A 21,621-nucleotide genomic window follows, 5' to 3' on the forward strand; every position below is an offset into this window, starting at 1 on the left:
CAAAGGATCCACAGTGACTGGGCGGTTGAGTAGAAAGATCAGTTGGTACTTATTCCATGGAGTGATTTTCTGATGCTGTGGGTTATGGCTGAGGACATTGGCCCTTATGGGCTGAAAATCATATGAGGTCGTAGTTAGTTCTAGTCAAGAAAGCGGCTAGATTATAGGTGCTGCCACGGTCTGCTTGGTTTACAGAGTCTTCATGACTTAAGTAGTTCTGCCTTATTAGCTTTATAAAGGATGTACTGGTTGGTATCCTTATAGATGCCATGTGATGTTTGACCTGATGGGGACTTTTATCACTTTTCTGCGTTTTCTTTTGTCTAAGTTGATGTATTTTAAATTAAGTAATTTTAAAACATTCAAGCGATTAAAAAAAAATAAAAAAAATATTTATTCTGCTCACATACATTTCTTCTAAGAGTGTAGTAGGCCCCTGTCTCTTCCCAGTAGAATGGTATAGACCACCGAGTAGTCTTGTGTAATGCATTCACGGGCTAAATGAATAGGACTAAACATGGCGTCAGTCATGTGACCTCACCATCCACACACATTATGTGACCCCTTACATGCAGTTAAAAAGAGAGTTACATGACATACATGTCCTGGGAAAACCTAGAGGACACATCCATGGCTAAGTGAATAGGAATAATGGTGGAATAATGATGAACAACTACTTCCCTGTGTGTGTATTCACTGTCTCTAGATCAGAGGTCAGCAAACTTTGGCACTACACGTGTTGTAAAACTAAAATACCCAGCGTGCGTTGACAGCCTTTGGCTGGAATAATAAAGCCTTTGGCTGTCAGTGTATGCTAAGAGTTGTAGTTACACAACAGCTGGAGTGCAATAGGTTGCTGACTCCTGCTCTAGGTGATCTATTAAATGTCTGCCTGTCTCTAGGTGATGTCGTCATGTTGTTACTAAAGTTAACTGTAAAAAATAAAACACACAACGTGGAGACAGGGAAAATAATGTAATGCTCCTGCACAGACACTGACAGACAGGATGATGAGATGCTGCTGGGGGTAGAAATACTTTATACTCCTTAGTAAAATACTATTAACCTGTTAGATACCTAGACATTATTACCTGAATGCCAGTGATGACATAATGTGTGGATGGTGGGTCACCCGACTGACGCCATCTTTAGCCCATTTAGATATCCTGTGAATGCATTACTTTGGAATAATCTGTGGGCAATATCATTATTATTTTCTTCAGACAGAGGCAACTGCACTGATATAAATGATCTAACCCTGCTTAAAACGATTCCAAAACACTTCAAATTACATCATGGATGTGACCCCAGAACCTTTAAAGCATCAGGGATTGATAGAGTAACCTGTGGAGTCAGAGGGGGAGATGCGAGGAAGTTATTGGCTCAAAAAGAGTATAAATGGATAATAACCCTTGGCACAATGGTCCCTACTGGCCTTGATGAGAAATTGAGTTTTGCAGCATTTTTGTAGTTTCTCTGCCTATCTTCTTCTATCTGTGGACTAGAAGGATGCCAGATTTGAATAACACCATTATTTTGTAATTATGACATAGTATGTCTGTGATACTGTTTCCATTTCTGACCGGCCCTCTTTCCTTCTCTTCTTCACTTTTATAAAAAAAAAAAAAAACATTTCTTTTTTCACTATTGTTGTTTTCTATTTTTTTCACTTGTTTTTTGTTTTTCATTTTTGTATATAGATTTGTTCACAATTTGAGCATTGCTGCACACCGAGCTCCTTTCAACTTTACATGTGTTTGAAGAGATGCTATGTTTGTGAAGATGGTATCACGCATTCTGTGCTCCATCTTTCACATTCCGCAGTTTTTGAACACCTGTATTGTCTAATGTGAAGCATTTAATTGCTATTATACATGCCTGTCCATGATCACTTTTGTGTTCACCTTAAGTATTTATCTGCACTGTTTAGATTACACTTAATAAGTTGTGGAATGTTGAAATATATGCTGTCTCTCCTCACATTTTGTGATAGAATTAAAGATCACCCACTTTGTGCTATATGGTTTTCGTTGTAGTGATTCGTACTGTAACTACCTATACACTGAAGAAGGGGGTATTTCAGGGGGTGGATTGATATTGTAACAACTTACCTCCACAATATATATATATATATATATTCTATATTCAGTTGATTTATGCATCCCGCTATCCACAACTTTATCTGGGGGCACGCATGCTCTGTGAAGCGATTTGCGGAGTCTCAACTCTGAGCTGTTTTCTCGATGCTCTACGCCTGCGCTGTTTCCCTAGTGACGCGTCCTGGGAGCAGCACATGCGCAGATGCGCCTGATGGTTTAGGGCGGTATTCTTGCGTCATTTCGACAATTCACGCGCATCGCATGCGCTGTTGACCCAGGTCATGATTGGTCCAGGATGTACCACATGTCCTTGCACAACTTCCTATTTCAAGTTTGGTTTGAACACATTGCCATTACCCCTTGATAAAGCTACACGCGAAACGGGCGTCAGGGCGCTACTCTGAGCTGCTTGTTTGCACTCCTCTCCATCAGTAAGGCACTTTGCTCTTGATATTCTGATGGGACTCTGTCCATATGTACTTTTATTTGGGGAACTGCACCATTGGCAGACTATTTTAGATTTCTCCATCTAAATGTAACTTTTTATTACATACAGAAGTGTATGCCCCTTCCTCTGTGGATATGCCATTGATAACTTTGCACTGTATACATTTTATACTAGCACAAACAGCAGTTCATATTAATGGTAATTTTCAGGCTATCCATTTGTCCCAAATAGGGTATCTTTCTATATAGATTCACTCCATAATTGAATATCTTATCTTTAACATTGTGTGATACCGATATATTAGAATTTTTATTATCTGGTGACCTATACACTCTATAGGGGCTCATATACAGTTAAATCCTGTTTAGGATCCTCTGTATTTTTACATTGTTCATTTATGTGTAATAATAAAGAATCACATTTTCTATTTTCATACTATAAATAGTATATGACTCCTTGTTCTCTTTTGTGTATATGTGATATTTTGGAGTTTCTATTTTTTGACCTTTGGAGATGTTATGTCGCACATGAAAAACACCTAGCCATTTGACATATTTGCCTTGTGAGACTAATGTTTATGATATTAGGAAGGTATGTGATCCAAATTTTAAATGTCCTATTCTATAAATAAGTTAATAGAAAAAAGTAGACAATCCATTTATGATTAGCTTCTGGAAATCAAATAATGAATGCATTCCTCCGATGATTTCAAATAGCAGATATTTATTCTGTAATCAATTGGTTTTGTGTGATTTCCTTAAATTGATTAGCTTATTTGCATTAAGCATCACTTAAAAAAAGCAACATTTTGAACTCTCAAATGGGGCTAAATGTTGGAATATAAAGAGGTGGGCCCCAAAATGCTCTGACCAATCAAGAAAGACAATGGCAACCATACACCACCCCTCCTAAACTTATGAAAAAGAATATTGCAAAAATCACATAAGTGCAGGGGAATAGCAAAGTGATAACTATGGTATTATTAGAATTGCCAAGTAAAGACATGTCTTTCCTTTTGCAAATGTATTCCAGGATAATTTCTCCAATTAGTAGAAGATCCAACACCAGTTTTGGGGAATGCATGTTGGGTGCTCTGCGCCCGGTTTCCTAACTGGTAAATAAGCCTCTTGTAGATGACCGCATTTGAAGATCCACTGTCTCTTGACAGTGGCATTTTAAGTTTAAACAGGCAAAGTTTCTCAAGCTGACTCACTCCAGTCTTTAAATTAGGACATTTTTAAGGGCACTGAGGAAATGCTAGGATCATTTGAAAGGATTTTAAATCAATTGAATGTTCTGTTTATACCTGTAGGGAACAGAGGGTCTTCAAAGGCAAAGAGAAAAGTCCACAATTTGAGCAACAATAGTAAGAAAACTATCAAGTTAGAAATAAGACTAAGAAGTATACAATGAAAAGCAAATTGTTAAAGAGAGCTAAACAAATCTCAAAAAAATTTTCAAGTATGAAATTCAACTGTGGAATATGTTGGCCCCATAGATGAAACAAAAGGTCATTTGGTCAGAGAAGACAGAACTATTAAATAAATGTTTCTTGTCTGTGTTAATAAATGGACATACTGCTGGGATGTGTTTTAGAATGCAGCTCATGGCATCATAACAAATAACTCACCCTGGCTGAATAAAATAAGGTTTAAATCGGCTTAGAAGAGATTAACATGAATAAAGAACCTTGTCCTGATGGTTTACATTTTCATTTTTTCCAAGAACTCAACTAGGTCTTAAAGAAACATTGTTTTTGATCATTAACCCTTTCCCGCAAATGGATGCAACTGTACATCCTGTTTAGCGGTACATTTTCGCAAATGGACTTACAATTACGTCCAGTGAATGGCACAGGCACAGGAGCGGTACCCGCATCATCTGCAATGGGTGCTGACTTTGATATACAGCCAAACTGGATCAGATCTAACAACCACAACATTTAGGCAGTGGAACAGAGAGAAGACTCTCTCTGTCACTCCATTCGCACCTTGCAATGCAACCATGGGGTGACAATGGGTTGCCCTGGCCGCCGGATGCCTAGCAATGGCTCCCAGGCCTGCCATGGCTATATGCCTCTAGTCACGACCTAAAGTTTGTTAATAACAGGCAATAATGCTATGATATATTAAGTATATCAAAGCATTATTGAAGCGATCAAAGCATCGCATTGTGAAGTCTCCCATTGGGATTAAAAATAAATTAAATAAAGTTAAATAAATGTAATTAAAAAAATGTAAAAAAAAACAACACATATATGGTATTGCCGAAATCATAACAACCATTATATTTAATAATTATATTTAAACTGCACGGAACACGATCTAAAAAAAAATTTCAACTCAAAACTACAATGGTGGAATTGCTGTTTTTTCCCATTCACCACGCAGAAAGTAAATAAAGTTAATAAAAGTTAATCATTACATTAAAGTACCAAACTTCAAAATGCTGCCATTGAAAAATAAAACCAAAACACAAATTTTTCCAGTACAGAATTTTTTTTTAAACAAACAAAAATCAACTTTATAGGCCAAATTAGGTGTGTATAGAGTCTTGCACAACCTGCAGATGTGTTTGGGGTTTTTCTCAAAATGGCAGGCCAGCTACTGTAAATGCCACCCAGATGAACTGACGTGCAACTACAAAATGCTGTGGAAGTCATACTAGTTATGGTCATCCATTCTTTCCGTAGTATTTTGCAGCAATCCTACCATTTAGAGCTAATTCATGCAGCCCCTTTCAAACTGTTGATATTGAGATGTACTGTAATTGTACTCGGTTATAGTGTCATTTTTTATAAAAATGATTTTTAGAAGTTCAATAAAAATACTAAATACATTAATAAAAGAAAAATGCTTACACAGGTATACATATCCTTTAAGACTTTTGCCAAAGCACATGCTGAAACTTTCAAAGTTATTACAAATTTCTTGATGGAATGACCTTCCTTTCTTAGTAATTATGGACTTTCTTTGATCTTTTATAGGTTGATCTATTGCTATATTATGGACTACTACAACTGGAAAGATATCTTACCGCTAAATACAGTGCTGTAAGACCCAACTATTAAAAACACAACTGTTTGGCATAAGGCATTAATCACCTTTTAACCCCTTCCTGACTTCCGCCGTATATATATGGCGCTGTCGGGAAGGGGTTTCGGCATATAAGCCATTATATCATGGTGATAGTGCGGGATCAGAAGCGGATGTTAGCTGTATATTACAGCTGAAAACCTTTGGAAATGGCCAGGACCGGAGAAATTCTCCGATCCGGCCGATTAACCCCTCAGATGCTGCACTCAATAGAAAGCACAGCATCTGAGTGGTTTTTACCCAACCGAAACCCAGAGATGCAATCGCTGGGTTGCTATGGCAACCAAAGGCCAAATAATGGCCTCTGTGTCTGCCTTCTACAAAAGCCGATGAGGACCTGACGCAGCGGGTCCTCATCAATTTGCTGTCAGTAAATAACTGACAGCTCTAATACACTGCACTACGTATGTAGTGCAGTGTATTAAAATAGCGATCGGTGCTTCAGGCCTTCAAGTCCCCTAGTGGGACAAATAATAAATAAAAAAACAAGCTTTAAGAAAAAAAAAAAGGGCCAAACTGCATTTTTTCCCCATAAGTCTTTTATTATTGGAAAAAACGTAAAAAAAATATACATAATTGCTATCGCCGCGTCCGTAAGGACCCAAACAATAAAACTTTTATGTAATTTATCCCGCACGGTGAACAAAAAATAATGAAAAACAAAGCCAGAATCCCTGTTTTTAGGTCACATCTCCTCCCAAAAAATGGAATAAAAAGTGATCAAAAAGTCACTTTTACTGCAAAATAGTACCAATAAAAACGACAACCCATCCCGCAAAAAAAAGTCCCTGACACAGCTTTGTCCATGCAAAAATAAAAAAGTTATGGTGTTAGAATATGGCAACTCAGAAAACAATACATGAAAAAAATCTGTAAATTTGGTATGGCCATAAACAAATCGACCTGCAGAATAAAGTTTATATGTTATTTATGGTGCACGGTGAGTGCCGAAAAAAAAACAAACAACAAAAAATTACTCCAGAATTGCTTGTTTTTGGTCATTTTCTTTTACAAAAAATGTAATAAAAAGTGATCAAAAAGTTGTGTGTCCAAAAAACACTGCCCACACACAGCTCCATCAACCAAAAAATAAAAAAAGTTATGGCACTAGTAATGCGGTGATGAAAAAACATCCCGATGTGCAGGTCGGAGGGGAACATTCCTTCAGTTTCAGGGCCCTAGTATGTAGGAATTATGAAGGGAGGGGACACAGCACGTCTGCTGGAAGCGAGGGCGCTCATATTATACCAGGGCAGAACTTTCCCAGCAAAATTTCCTATACTACAAAGGAGAAAAAGTCCCCAAAAGGTGCAGAGTGTTACAAAAGGGGGATAAGAAAGAAAACCGTTTATCAGTGCGACACTGGACTGTGCATAACAGATTGCTTCACAGCATATCACACATCTATGGATAATAGTATTATATACCCCATTATTATACCCGCTTATTATGCCCTGATGTACTCCGCACAGATTACCTTTGCCCCCACATTATAAACTGAAATACCAGAAAAACTCAAACAAAACTACTACCAAGAAAAATCCATGCTCCAAATGGTGCTTCTTCCCTTCTTAGCCCTACAGTGTGCCCAAACAGCAGTTTACATCCACAAGTAAGGCATTACCATACCCGGGAGAACCCGCTTAACAATTTATAAGGTAAGATTCTCCAGTGGCACAAGCTTGTCACAAAAAATTGCAATTTTATCTTTGCATCATCCACTGCGTATTAATTTCTGAAAAACACCTGCGGGGTCTAAATTCTCACTACACCCCTTGATAAATGCCTTTACGGGTGTAGTTTCTAAAATGGGGGGGGTCACTTTTTGGGAAAATAATGGATAAAAAATGAACTTCTGCAAAAAAAAAAAAAATGAAATGTGTAAATTTCACCTTTACAATGCTTTATTTTCTGTGGAACATCTAAAGGGATAAGAAACTTTCTAAATGCTATTTTGAATACTTTGAGGGGTGTAGTTTTTAAAATGGGGTGACTTATTGGGGCTTTCTAATATATAAGGCCCTCAAAGCCACTTCACAACTGAACTGGCCCCTGTAAAAACAGGCTTTTGAAATTGCTGCTAAAGTTCTAAGCCTTGTAATGTCCTACAAAAATAAAAGGATGTTCAAAAAACAATGCCAATCTAAAGTAGACGTATGGGCGATGTTAATTAGCAAGTATTTTGTGTGGCATAATTGCCTAATTTACAAGGAGATACATTAAAATTTAGAAAAATGCTAATTTTTCCCAATTAAATACTGAATGTATTGAGCAAATTTTGCCAGTAACATAAAGTCCAATGTGTCATGAGAAAACAATCTTAGAATCGCTTGGACAGATAAAAGCATGCCGAAGTTATTACCACAAAAAGTGAAACATGTCGGATTTGAAAAATTAAGCTCTGTCAGGAAGGTCAAAATTGGCCACAGCGAGAAGGGGTTAAAATACATACATTTACTATATTTGCCTTCATAATTTGGATTTTAGAATTGTGCCTTACCATTCTACCCATTAAATGTTACTGATGTTCTAACAAACTATTGATTTGGCAGAATGCATTTGAAAATAGATGTTTTGTTGTGTCTAATTTTTAGAATTTTGATCTGAAAAGTATACTCAGACATTAACGCCACTATTTCAATGTGTTTAAGACATAATTTTAAGAGGTTACACAGCTTGTTTGGTATAGAAAACCTAATGTCAAAAAGTGAATGATGGAATTCTGCATTTATTGTCTGGGTCTCCTATTCAGGACCTTCATCTATAAGCCAGAGCAAAGGGTGGCTAACAAAGAGCATGGTGCACCTTGCACATCCATGCATTATACAGATAGCACATCGATTTTTGTAGGAACAGTGTGGTGCTTTTTTACTCTGTGGTATCATTGCAGGGTAATTTAATACTTATTTCAAAGCTTGTAGCTGATCACTGGGGGTCAAAGTAGAGGGACACATATTCACATTTGTTTTTTGTTAGGGGACCCTGCTAACAGAAAGAGTAGTCCAAAAGAGACAACCTCTTTAAAGGGTATTTACATTACATATTGATTTGGCATATCACTAGGATAAAACATAACATAATAATCAGTGTGGGTCCAACCTCTGGGACCCCCACCAGTCTCCAGAATGAAGGAGAAGAAGCCATTTCAGCTTTTCCTCTGCACAGTGGTGCTCCCGGACACCCACTATGCGGGCAACTTCAACACAGTTGTAATGACAGGGTAGTGAGACAGTCAGGTGAGCCCTAATCTACCCGCCACTCAGTCCCTGCCTACTTGCAACGACCCGTCCTAAGCGACGGGGTACAACTGGGCGACGGTCCCTATGCTCAGTAAGTGCAAGACAGACAAAACAGACAGGAGTACACAGAAGCAGGGAAACAGGGCAGCTGCCCACGGAGACAACATGAGTGGTGAACGAGCCGAGTCAAACGAGGAGAGAGCGAGGTACAAAACGCTGAGCAGGAGAGTGGCCAGAAAGCCAAGGTCAATAACAAGCAGAGGATCAGTAGTACAAGCAGCAGCAGCAGCAAGCCAGGAAACAAGCATAAAAGAATCATAGGCAAAGGAGGAACAGGAAAGGCAGGTATAAATAGACAGTGGGTGGGAGCTAGCTCCGTCTGGCCAGGCTGTGATAGGCTCTCCCACTCCTAAGCCTGCCATCCTGAGTGGTGGAAGATGGAGTCAGTCTCACAGACATAGGAGCAGGTGCAGACTGATTGCCCACGGGCGTCGACACAGAAGCTGTGTCTGGCAAATCCTTTACAGTACCCCCCCTTTTATGAGGGGCCACCGGACCCTTTCTAGGTGGACCTGGTTTATTGGGGAAACTAAGGTGGAACCTCCTGAGCAATACCCCAGCGTGAACATCCCAGGCGGGTACCCAAGTCCTCTCCTCAGGCCCATATCCTCTCCAATGGACCAGGTACTGGAGGGAGCCTTGGACCATCCTGCTGTCCACAATCTTGGCCACCTCGAATTCTACCCCCTCAGGGGTGAGAACAGGGACCGGAGGTTTCCTCGAGGGAGCCAAGGACGGGGAGCAGCGTTTCAGGAGGGAGGCATGAAAGACGTCGTGCACTCGAAAAGACGGGGGCAACTCCAGTCGGAAGGAGACAGGGTTAAGGACTTCAATGACCTTGTACGGCCCTATAAACCGGGGAGCAAACTTCTTGGACGGGACATTAAGGCGCACATTTTTAGAAGATAGCCACACCAGATCCCCGACCACAAACAAGGGGTTAGCAGAACGTCTTCTATCTGCCTGAGTCTTTTGTATGCTCTGGGACGCCTCTAGGTTATTCTGAACCTGGGCCCAAACTGTGCACAGTTCCTGATGAATGACATCTACCTCGGATTGTTGGAACTACCAGGTGAAACGGAGGAGAATCGTGGATTAAACCCAAAATTACAGAAAAAGGGGAGACCCCTGACGAGTTACTGACCCGGTTATTAAGGGAAAATTCGGCGGGGGGAATGAATGAGACCCAATCATGTTGACAGTCAGAGATAAAACACCTTAAATATTGTTCTAGAGACTGATTAGTCCTCTCCGTTTGGCCATTAGTTTCAGGATGGAAAGCCAAGGAGAAGGACAAATCGATCTCCAACTTTTTGCAGAAGGCTTTCCAAAACAATGAAACAAATTGTACCCCTCTGTCAGAAACAATATTGACAGGAACCCCATGGAGACGCAGGATGTGTTTGATAAACAACGTAGCTAACGTCTTAGCATTGGGTAGTTTCTTGAGGGGCACAAAGTGGCACATCTTACTGAATCGGTCTACTACAACCCACACCACCGACTTGCCTTGAGATGGAGGCAAATCAGTGATAAAATCCATGGAGATATAGGTCCAAGGTCTCTGGGGAATGGGCAAAGAACATAGTAAGCCCGCTGGTCGGGACCTGGGAGTCTTGGACCTAGCACAAATCTCACAAGCGGCGACGTAGGCCTTAACGTCTTTAAGCAACCCAGGCCACCAGTAGTTTCTGGCAATGAGGTGTTTGGTACCCAGGATGCCTGGATGGCCAGATAGTGCAGAGTCATGATTTTTCCTAAGTACCCTTAGCCGGAGTTGCAGGGGAACAAACAGCTTGTTCTCAGGAAGGTTCCCGGGGGCTGAACCTTGATCAGCCGCAATTTCGGAGACTAAATCAGAATCAATAGAGGAAATAATTATACCTGGAGGCAAAACACAAGCAGGATCCTCCTCCTAAGGATGGCTGGCCATGAAGCTACGCGACAGTGCGTCAGCCATAATAATTTTAGACCCAGCCCTATAGGTGACCAAAAAGTTGAATCTGGTAAAAAATAACGCCCATCGAGCTTGTCTCGGGTTTAGCCTCCGGGCAGATTCTAAGAAAACCAGATTCTTGTGGTCGGTAAGGACCGTTACCTGGTGCCTAGCCCCCTCCAGGAAGTGGTGCCACTCTTCAAATGCCCATTTAATGGCTAACAGTTCACGGTTGCAAATATCATAGTTACTCTCAGTGGGCGAAAACTTCCTGGAGAAGTAGGCACAGGGACGGAGATGGGTGAGGGACCTGGTACCCTGGGACAAGACAGACAAAACAGACAGGGGTACACAGAAGCAGGGAAATGGGGCAGCTGCCCACGGAGACAACAAGAGTGGTGAACGAGCCGAGTCAAACCAGGAGAGAGCGAGGTACAAAACGCTGAGCAGGAGAGTGGTCAGAAAGCCAAGGTCAATAACAAGCAGAGGATCAGTAGTACAAGCAGCAGCAGCAAGCCAGGAAACAAGCATAGAAGAATCACAGGCAAAGGAGGAACAGGAAAGGCAGGTATAAATAGACAGTGGGCGGGAGCTAGCTCCGTCTGGCCAGGCTGGGATAGGCTCTCCCACTCCTAAGCCTGCCATCCTGAGTGGTGGAAGATGGAGTCAGTCTCACAGACATAGGAGCAGGTGCAGACTGATTGCCCACGGGCGTCGACACAGAAGCTGTGTCTGGCAAATCCTTTACAACAGTTGTAATTAAGTGAGTCATGCTGTGCTGCAATTCCCTTCACTGTGAGTGGCCAGTAGCGCCTCAGTACAAGGAAAAATTTAGAAGGGGCTAAAATGCTAAAGATCTTTATTATGAGAATCAGTGGGGTCTCAACAGTCATATTCCTATCAATTTCCAAGTGATGGCATATCCTATTATATGCCTCCAGACTAAATCCGAGTCATAGGGAGGTAGATATAATATGGCCCGATACAAGGGTGCTATATAACAGTTCCTTACAACGTGGATAAATTTTTGTTACACAACCTAATAAAAAAATAATAAGCAAAACAAGCAAAATACAGATGTTTTTAAGAAATTAAGTACCTGAAATAAGTTTAAAAAAGCCTACAAGTAATAAAAATACATGACTTTTTTTTTTTTAAGAAATGAAGAATTCGAATGTTGATGACAACTAGTCTATTAAGCCAACAGCTGAAGAAGAATGTTCAAGTAAATGAATGCCAATGTATGAGTCAGCATATCAGCATTTGAAAGAACTACGCACAAAAGGCATGAAAGAAACACTTTATTCTAAAAGCCTAGTCGGAAAGTCAGTGGATTATTTGTTACAGGAACAAACCCTTGTTGCTTATCCTCCTCATGCAACTGCAGACACATACCAACATTATGCCTATATAAAAAATCAATTCAAGGTCCATTATCAGGTTCATTCAGTTGCTGAATCCACAAAATGCATCTTCAGTACACCTGGTGAGGTTTAAATTAAATCCCAACTGAAAGATGACAAAAAGTTAGATTATTTTTTTCTTTTGCTCTTATTTTCTAAAATATTGTATTTGAATATTTGCAATTTTCATGATAAACTGGTCTAATACATTTATCAAATGGACATCTAAGATGTAAAATAGCTGACTTCCGGAAAAACATGTTCAGGTTTTTATTACTGCAATTAGGATTATTATTCTCGCATTCATTTATTTTTTTAAGACAACTTGCATATTTTTTTTTTAGATATATTGTTTAAAGCGTTGCCTAGCTTAGCAAACCTTTTTTCAAATACATTATTAGGGTATTCTGAGAGGTTTCCCTCATTTTGGACTGACATTAATTAGGCAGAAAGAGCGGAGCACAGATACAAACAGTGTCTCTCTTTCTGCCAGTGGGCACCATGTAATGATTTATTTTGCCTGTGATGGTGCTACGGGAAAATTAAGCACTTGTTGCCAGGTACAAGATTAAAGCTTATCTCTGGGAGTCCCAGCAGCACGAACTGGAATTGTCCAAAACAGATAGAAGTATTAGGGTATGTTCACACGCTTAACCAAAAACGTCTGAAAATACGGAGCCGTTTTCAAGGGAAAACAGCTCCTTATTTTCAGATGTTTTTTATTCAAAAACACAGAAAAGGCCATACTTACCGTTACCTTACCCGTTCCCAGCAGGATGCAGACAGGTAAAAAATGGTTCAGAAGGAGAGTGCATTAAATAGTGTTAGCCACTTCCACTAGTCTTGAGAGGAGTGGCAAACTAAGTGCTCACAAGTGTGAGAGAGCATGATGTGCTAGTGTTTGGTTTGGCATGCAGAACAGCGCGCCTTAGCTGACAAAAGGGGCGTTAAAAATAGGTTGTGATTTGGCAAGATATGTTATGCCTGACGACTGGCACATTATTCCTCCATGTATTACACATAGTACTGACACCCCATGTACTATTCACAGCACTGACCCCCATTCATCACATTTATTCTTTTTTTATTACATTATCACACAGTTTTGACACTATACCACACACAGTTATTTTATACCATACATTCACACCTTTCCACCACACTAATACGGACTCCCATTTAGCGCACACTTGTGAGCACTTAGTTTTCCACTCCCTTCCAGACTAGTGGGAGAGGCTATCACTATTTAATGCACTCTCCTTCTGAAGATTTTTTGACCTGTCTGCTTCCTGCTGGGAACGAGTTTTCACCTACGCACTTAGTAAGTATGGTCTATTTTTTTTTTACGTTTATCTAAGGCCCTTTTTTCCTGCTGGTTTTTTATTCATAGTCGAGTATTTCGCTGCGTTTTTAGAGGCCGTTTTTGGAGCTTTTTTTGTATAGAGTCTATGAAAAACGGCTCCAAAAATGGCCCAAGAAGTGACATGCACTTCTTTTTTGCCGCTATTTTTTTAAGCGGCCGTTTTGTAAAAAAACGACCCGTCTGAACAAAGCGCCGTTTTTCCCATTGAAATCAATGGGCAGATGTTTGGAGGCGTTCTGCTTCCGTTTGTTCGGCCAATTACAGCCCGAAAAATGGCCGAAAATAAGCCGTCTGAACATACCCTTAAGAGTAGCAGCAATATCTCCATGTCCTTTCTTAAATATGAAAAATGCAAAGCAATTGGCTTGAGACAGATTCTCTGTGACCGAAATGTCACAACTTTCTTTGCCCTTTATGGACCAATAAAGTGAATGTGTCTAACGTAGCTATTTTGTGTATGTGAATTTAATCATTTTTTTTAAAGATAGGTGAAGTTCAATGTCAACCGGTGCCTAGGATTTGTCAATTTCTGAATTTTATGAGGGTATTTGATGTAGCACAGATCATGGGAGTGCTTAGGACAAATATACTATTGCAGTATATGCCCTTTCTAAGGCCTAATTCACACGACCTTATTTCACGTCTGTGCTACGCGTATGAAAACAACGCACGTCAATGGGGCCATTCAGACATTCAGTGTTTTTCATGCAGCGTGTGTCCGCTGCGTGAAAGTTACTGTATGTCCTATACTTGTGCATTTTTTGCGCATCACGCAACCATTGGAGTCAAGATCACAGATGGCACATGGACGTACATTCGTGTCATGTGCGTGATTCACGCAACAGTTGCTAAAGAAATTATGAAAGAAAGAAAAACACCTCCTTCAGTTTATTTTGCTGACGTGATACGTGTGACATACGGTTGACATACGCGCGTAAAAAATGCAGACACGCACCATGCACTAATGTCACACGGAACTGAAATGCAGGAAAAACGCTGATTTTTTTACGCACGCAAAACGGACACATTTGTGTAAATAAGGCCCCCTTGTCTTACACTGTATTATTCATAAATCAAATAATAATAACCTTCAGTAATATGGTACTGACATATACAGGAGTGATTTACAATTAGTAGAAGCTGTAAACATACAAAATTACATTTTGAAAATCACGCAAAGCATACACAAAGATCTGAACGACAAAAAATTTCACATTGTGACCTAAAGAAAAAAAATCATAATATAGACCTGTATAAACCTTAAAGGAATTTCTGCATAACCTGCCATTGGCCAATGCTTTTCACCTCTTAAAAGCCCCTATGTAAAAATTTCCATGTAAGGAGATCTAACAAAACATAATTAGGATATGTTCCACTAGAGACAAAATCAGTTGCACAGAATGGCAGGTATGTTTATAGTGCCATGTTCTAATAGACAGGGTTATCTTCAGTATCTTGTCTGTTGCCCAGTACCTGGTAATTCAGAAATATGTTCTGATATGTTTCTTGTCCTGGTTACCTAGATTTTAGGTCAGATTTACAGTACTAAGACTGATCTAGTCTGAAACTCGCAGGAGTAAAATGTGATTAATTTATTTTAAAGGCGCACACCTCTTAATAAATTTGTTACAACTTCTGTTGTCCATGCTCCAGAAAGTGACATCTATGCCAGCTACAAGATGGTGTAGATTTCCACTATAATTTATGCCAGTTTCTGAATAATTATATTGAATTTGTCAGGCCGTGCGTGGCCTTATACACCTTTCACTAAGCCCCACCCACTTTTTTTTAAAGTGGCAGGGGTAGTGAAAAATAGGCGTGTGCCATAATTTGCGACTTTTTAAACGCCATTAGGCTGGGTTCCCTCAGTACAGAAGAAATATATATTTTAAAAGAAGGCTTTATAGGTCTGCTCTCCAGGATCCAATTCTGGTTTTGGCTTACAAAATGCCTGCAAAATCTGCAGCAAATCTGCACTGTGGGAACCCAGCCTAATACTGGCACACAGCCATTGTTAAATTTCCCCCTTTGTGTTGTCTTAGGTTGACATGAAAACCCTGGTGACCCAATGTCCAGCAAACCACAATGATCAGTCTGCCAATCCTGGTTGCTTGTGACCGATTGTACTTCGCGATCTTTGTTGATCCAGTACTAATCATTGTGTCAGGCTCCAGCATTGACACAGATGCTTCAGACAAGCAACTAACAGCACATATTTTCGTAACTGTTTGGATACATTTTAAAATTCATACAACTATCTAATAAAAACACACATGCACTCAAAATGACCACTAAGCATATTCCAGCAGCTTTTTCCTATATATAATAGCCCAGCAAACAGTAAATTAAGGTCTTGATTATCGCTTGACAGCCATTAGAAGCATAATAGAGTTATAACTCACGTATACCTTGCAAAAAGTTCAAATCATTACAACAAATCCTTGAGACTATGGCTTCACAGCAATACAATGTCATGTTTGTGTAAACCAGGAGAACCTCAGATGTATTAATTAGAAATTCCCAAGATACTATCATAATATAAGGCCTTTAATCAATATAAATGTTCAAATCCCTCGCTTAACCCTCCCTTTAAAAGTGAAAAGTAAATTAAACTGTCAAGGCCTTGTAATTGTCTTTCCTTTCTGTAAAGCTCTGATCACTGAAGCTTCAGAAAATAACAATGATAAATACCTCTTTTAAAGACATTTCAGTTTTTACAGTATTGCAAGCTCAATAAGAACACAGAATTTAGTGAATCGGATCGATCCTTTTTGATAAAATAATCAGGGATGGTAATAACTTGTCTCTTGCTATAAAATATATTTTGCTAAATCCTGCTCCCTCAATAAAAAGAAAAACACGTAAATATTTTCTTTCTTATACATAATGAGACAAAAAAACATGAGACTAGCCAGACAAGTATAGAATTTTTTTTAAATGCATTTAACTTAAAGAGAATTTATAAGTAAATCAAATGTTATAGAAGCAGCTCAAGTTTGGTCATTTTGGTTTATTTACTTAAAGAGATTTTGATATTGGTTTTCTACTCACTTGCTATTTTTTTTAGCACAAGCAACAACAGGAAACCCAGCCATATTTGTTGCCACTTTTGAATTAAAGGGATTCTCCGGTCATTTAATAATGATGGCCTATCATTAGGATAGGTCATCAGTAACATCGATCGGAGTCCGAAGCCCGGTGGTTGTCGCTGCGGCCTCTTCACAGTTTACAGGCACAGCGCCATACACTTCTGCAATGGCTGTGCCTGGGATTGCAGTACTGGTCCCATTTAAGTGAATGGGATTTCTGCTGCAATCCCAGGCAGAACCGCTACGGATATGTATGCCACTGTGCCCGGTAAACATTTAGGAGGCTGCAGCATTCCCCGCCAAATCCCCTTCTGTCAGCTTTTTGGTGGTGGTCCCCGGAGTCGGGCCCCCACCGCTCTGATATTGATGACCTATCATAAGGATAGACCAACAATACCAAATGCCCAGAGAACACATTTAACTTCTCAGAGCTTGACAACGAATGTGACCGCCTTAACTAAAAAGAAAAGTGATGTAGCTTAGGAGTCATTGGAGTACGTGGTTATGATATTACAAGACTATCGATGAAACATTACTAGTCATAAAAAAAAACATTGGACTGTGAACACTAACGGCAGGGAACAAGGAAAGGATTTGAGCAGTAAGCATATTTTTTTTAATTATTTCTTACAGGTTCTTAAGGTTATTTTAAAATACTGCAAGCCCAAATAAAGTCCTTTAAGTTTAAGGGGGCAGTTATTTTTTTTCTGGGTGATAAGATATTAAATTACTTTGCTCCTTGAATAAATGCAGGAAAACGTCAAAAGCATTACATTTAAAATATGCGTCAAATATATTGTGTAATAGATATGAACTAATAGGAGACATCTGCAAGGGGTAAATAATTTTTCATGGCACTATATATTGTGGATTATAGACTAAAATGGAGCGAACCATCTCTTGTTTGCTTCTCCTCCCCTTTGTGGGCACTGGAGCCTAGCTTCTACCGGTTGTTACAGGACCCCATTCTCCCAAAAGGTGTCAAATAAACTCATATCTGGTCATTTCATTTTTAACAAAATTTTACGGAACAATATTTAAACTATAGTCCCTTTTAACTGCTTAAAAAGTAGCTGCCAAGAACAAGGAGTAAAGTAGTCCTGCTGACTAATAGGGAGCAGTGCACCTTCACAGTTGGACTAACATTTTTTACAATCATTTTAAATGAAATCTGAATATATGACAAGACAAGCTATTTGGAAGTTGAAAAAAAATATCATTCCATTATACTTACGCTGACAAACAGGTGGTTTGCCTGCATTACTCCATGATCCATCTTCTTGACATACTGCTGTTGATTGTTGACTAGATTGTAATCTGTAGCCTTCATTACATTCATATATCACTTTGCTTCCTAAAGTAAACTCATTTCCAGACACTGTGCCATTTCCAGGTGGCTGAGCAATTCCACAGGATATAGCTGAAAACATAAATAAAAGCTGAGCGTTTTATGCATTATGTTTTTTGAAAAATATACATAAATTTAAATATTATTAGATGTTTAACACTTTGAGACTGCAATATACTTACTGATAAAATCAGCAGCACCGAAAGGTTTTCAGTTCATATGTAATTAAATTTAAAGGTCATTTTAGCTGGGTTGCTGTTAAAGGCAGTAATATTTTAGTATGCTGACTATTTATGATTTTCTTTCTATATAACAAATGTTAAGTGGTAGGTTATGCTAATGTACTTCCCGCTTATATTTTTAATCCTAGGTTGTGAAATGCTTTTTAAAATCAGTGTTATTTATAGATAATCTGTTGCTCCTACACATAGATGAATGGTTGATGAGGTTAAAAAGAGACACAATTCCATGAATCTAACCCAATTTGTATAATAATTCCATACTTTTTACCCCTTACAAACATTTAATGTAGGGCTACATCATAGTCTGCTCCATACTCAGCAGCTGTCGACTGTATGTTACAGTCGACACTTGACTGCAATGGCTGGGATCGGAGATTACTTTAATCCCGCCCGTTTAACCATTTAGATGACGCGGTCAATAGCAACTGTGGAATTTAAGATGTTAGTTATAGGTGAATTGCCCCCTCCGACAGCCCACTGGCCCCCAGCGACGCAATTGAGGGGTGACCACGGTTGTCTTGGGAGTCCGGGGGCCTAATGAATGATCCTTCTGCTCAGGAGCCAGTAAAAAAACACAATATACTGCAATGAATAAGTATTGTAGTATATTGTGCAAGCTATCCAACGAAAAACATAATTATAATATAACATTATTTAATGTGGACAGTGAACGTCGTAAAACAAATTAAACTGCCAGATTTGCAATTTGTTGGCGGAATCTGTTGCTTGTAAATAAAGGGAACAAATCATATATTTAATTTTAATTTCATTGATTTATTGTAAATATGTAGTAGACAAATAATATTTTTCTTAAGCTTTTTTGGGGGCTGCCATATTGGAGAGACAAACTTTATTCCAGCATTGTCTGTATAGGCAGTGCAGCAGGGTGTATGTACCTTATAAGAGCTGCAAAGAATGGGTGTTAAATGGTGAGAAAAGTGTCAATAGACTAATACAGTCTCCAGAACTAGATGGCGTACAGCCCCATCCACCCTTAAATTAGGTAGTGATAGGGTGATGCGTACAGAGCCGTATCTGTGTGTATACTATAAACATAGATAATGCTGTATAGTACCCTGGCTTATATAGGCTTCCAGAAGTACAACAGAACTGTCATGAAATCCTCACCATTCAATGATAATTACATAACTCTATTGACAGGTCCCAGTCTAAACAACAAAGCTGACAAATATTTTTTTAGATACGTTCTTTTTAAAGACACCAGTCAATCCGTGTAAGGAAACAGTTTATGTGTACAATGAGTCTTTGATTTGTCTGCCATTGGTGGAACATTCAGTTTAACTATTCATACAGGAGAAATCCTAGAGTAGTAGAGCCAATGTTTCTTCTTGAGCTACATATATCCATATCAAATTTGACTACGCTATTGATTCCGTCAAAACGACGGAACCCTTGCACAACGGAGACAAATGGAAACCATTGGCACCGGATCTATGATCATTGAAGTTAGTGGTGATGGAAACGGAAACCTATGGTTTCCGTTTGTGTCTGCCGGGTCTCCGTTACGATGAAAACTCAGACGGAACTTCGGAACAGAGCACTAGCGCAGATGTGAACGAAGCCTTATAGAGATAATGTGGATCATTCCAACATAAATATTTTACATCCTTTCATACATAATCAGCAATACATTATTTAGATATGGTGCAGTTTTTTTTTTTGTTTTTTTTTTACTGATTATACACATGATAAGAATGTTTTCCTCATCATTTATTACTGAGTCATGTTCTCTACTGAGTTAACATCTCAATAAAAGTTAAAAAATAGAAGGCATGTATTGAAAGACAGAATTCACTACTGGTACTAAAAAGAAATCATACAGGATTCTCCAATACACTGACACTTATTGCAATTTACCAATGACTGACTACCTGCTACAGCCAAATGTTAAGGTTATAAAAGAAATTAAAGTTGACAAGAGAACCAAAGAATATTGTCTTGAATGTCCTATTGCTTGCAGCAAATGCATTGTGGTGACAGAAGAAGTAGTAAATATTTCAAGTACTGAAGAAGTTGTACCTACTATTTTGAAGCAAGGGTATTGAAATAATTGGTCATGCCAATGAGAAAAAGAATGGCCCGCAATTACATTCAATATATAGAGATCTGTTTTTGGACAAGTTCATCCTGCATTATTATATTATTTTCCCACAATTTGCACTTATATACATATATATATATATAACGTATATATGTTGTCAATTTATTTTTTATTTATAGAAATCTTCCAGGGAGCGGTCATATTGCAGTCACATACTTTCTTCCTGTATTGTCTGAGGTTATTGACAGAGAAATGTTATAGACTGTTACAGTTTCTAGGAAGTAATGGAGTACAGCCACTTCCCCAGATACCAGGGAGTGGCATTATATCCCCTGCCCTCCCCCCATAATTATATGACTGTACTAGTCTATACAGCTAAGCTGAAAAGTGCTACAGAAAACAAGAAGCATAAGCCTATAGTGGCTGCCCTAATAGCCAGCGTGGGAACTGTAAGATTTCAATATCTTTATGTGGATAGTCATATAAACAATAAAAAAATCTGCTAAATTAAATATAATATTTACAGACGGTGATGAAATACAATATGTGATTCTGCTACTGTCTAATTAGGTATTGGTCCATACCCATAAATGTTTTATCGAAAGCATATTATGCTGTAAAAGGTATATGGAAAGGAGTTAACAACTCCTTTAATGCCAAGTTATGCCATACTTTTTTTTACAAGTGTGTTTGAAGCATGCATCCTACTACCAATATATCGCTATCCAGATAAATATACACTTACAGAATTTTACATATACAGTATAAGTTTATTACTTAACGTCAATTTGTGCCCCATAAGCTTTAAAAAAAAATGTTTTCTTTACTTTATCAAAAAGTATTAAGAATTTTCAGAAATATGTGTATACTAAATTCCTTTCGTGCTTCGTATTCGTCTTTGCCTTACTCATTTCTTTTCCCAGTATTGAAAGTTGGAAACTTACCTTTACTGCTGCATTTTATCGAAACATATTTAATTAACTGAAAGGTGAAGTGAAAGTCATATCTTAAATATTCTTTCAGAGACCCTTTCAATTAGTGTGAATCTTTAAGTACTTCAATCTAAGTACATTTGAGATAATTGACAGCCTGCGAATAATGTAACCTGGCTCACAGATTGTCTTAACCACTTAAACATTTCCCATGCACACTATAATGCTAGTATAACTATTATTTTTGCCATAGAAATAATGAATAAGAAAAATTACTATATTTAGTCATATCACTATGCAAATTT

The 21,621-nt window shown here is 38.7% G+C and overlaps 1 protein-coding gene across 1 annotated transcript in view; it reads right to left on the reverse strand.

Moving 5' to 3' along the window:
• The window catches only part of CSMD1 (CUB and Sushi multiple domains 1), a 1,675,903-nt gene that overhangs the window by 130,592 nt on the left and 1,523,690 nt on the right, over window positions 1-21,621 (reverse strand). The window contains exon 50 of the mRNA XM_075861938.1: window positions 17,967-18,152. Within this exon, the coding sequence (XP_075718053.1) occupies window positions 17,967-18,152 (186 nt within the window). The remainder of the gene's footprint in view (window positions 1-17,966; window positions 18,153-21,621) is intronic.

The sequence above is a fragment of the Rhinoderma darwinii genome, chromosome 4 (genome assembly GCF_050947455.1).
Source record: "Rhinoderma darwinii isolate aRhiDar2 chromosome 4, aRhiDar2.hap1, whole genome shotgun sequence".
NCBI lineage: Eukaryota > Metazoa > Chordata > Amphibia > Anura > Rhinodermatidae > Rhinoderma > Rhinoderma darwinii.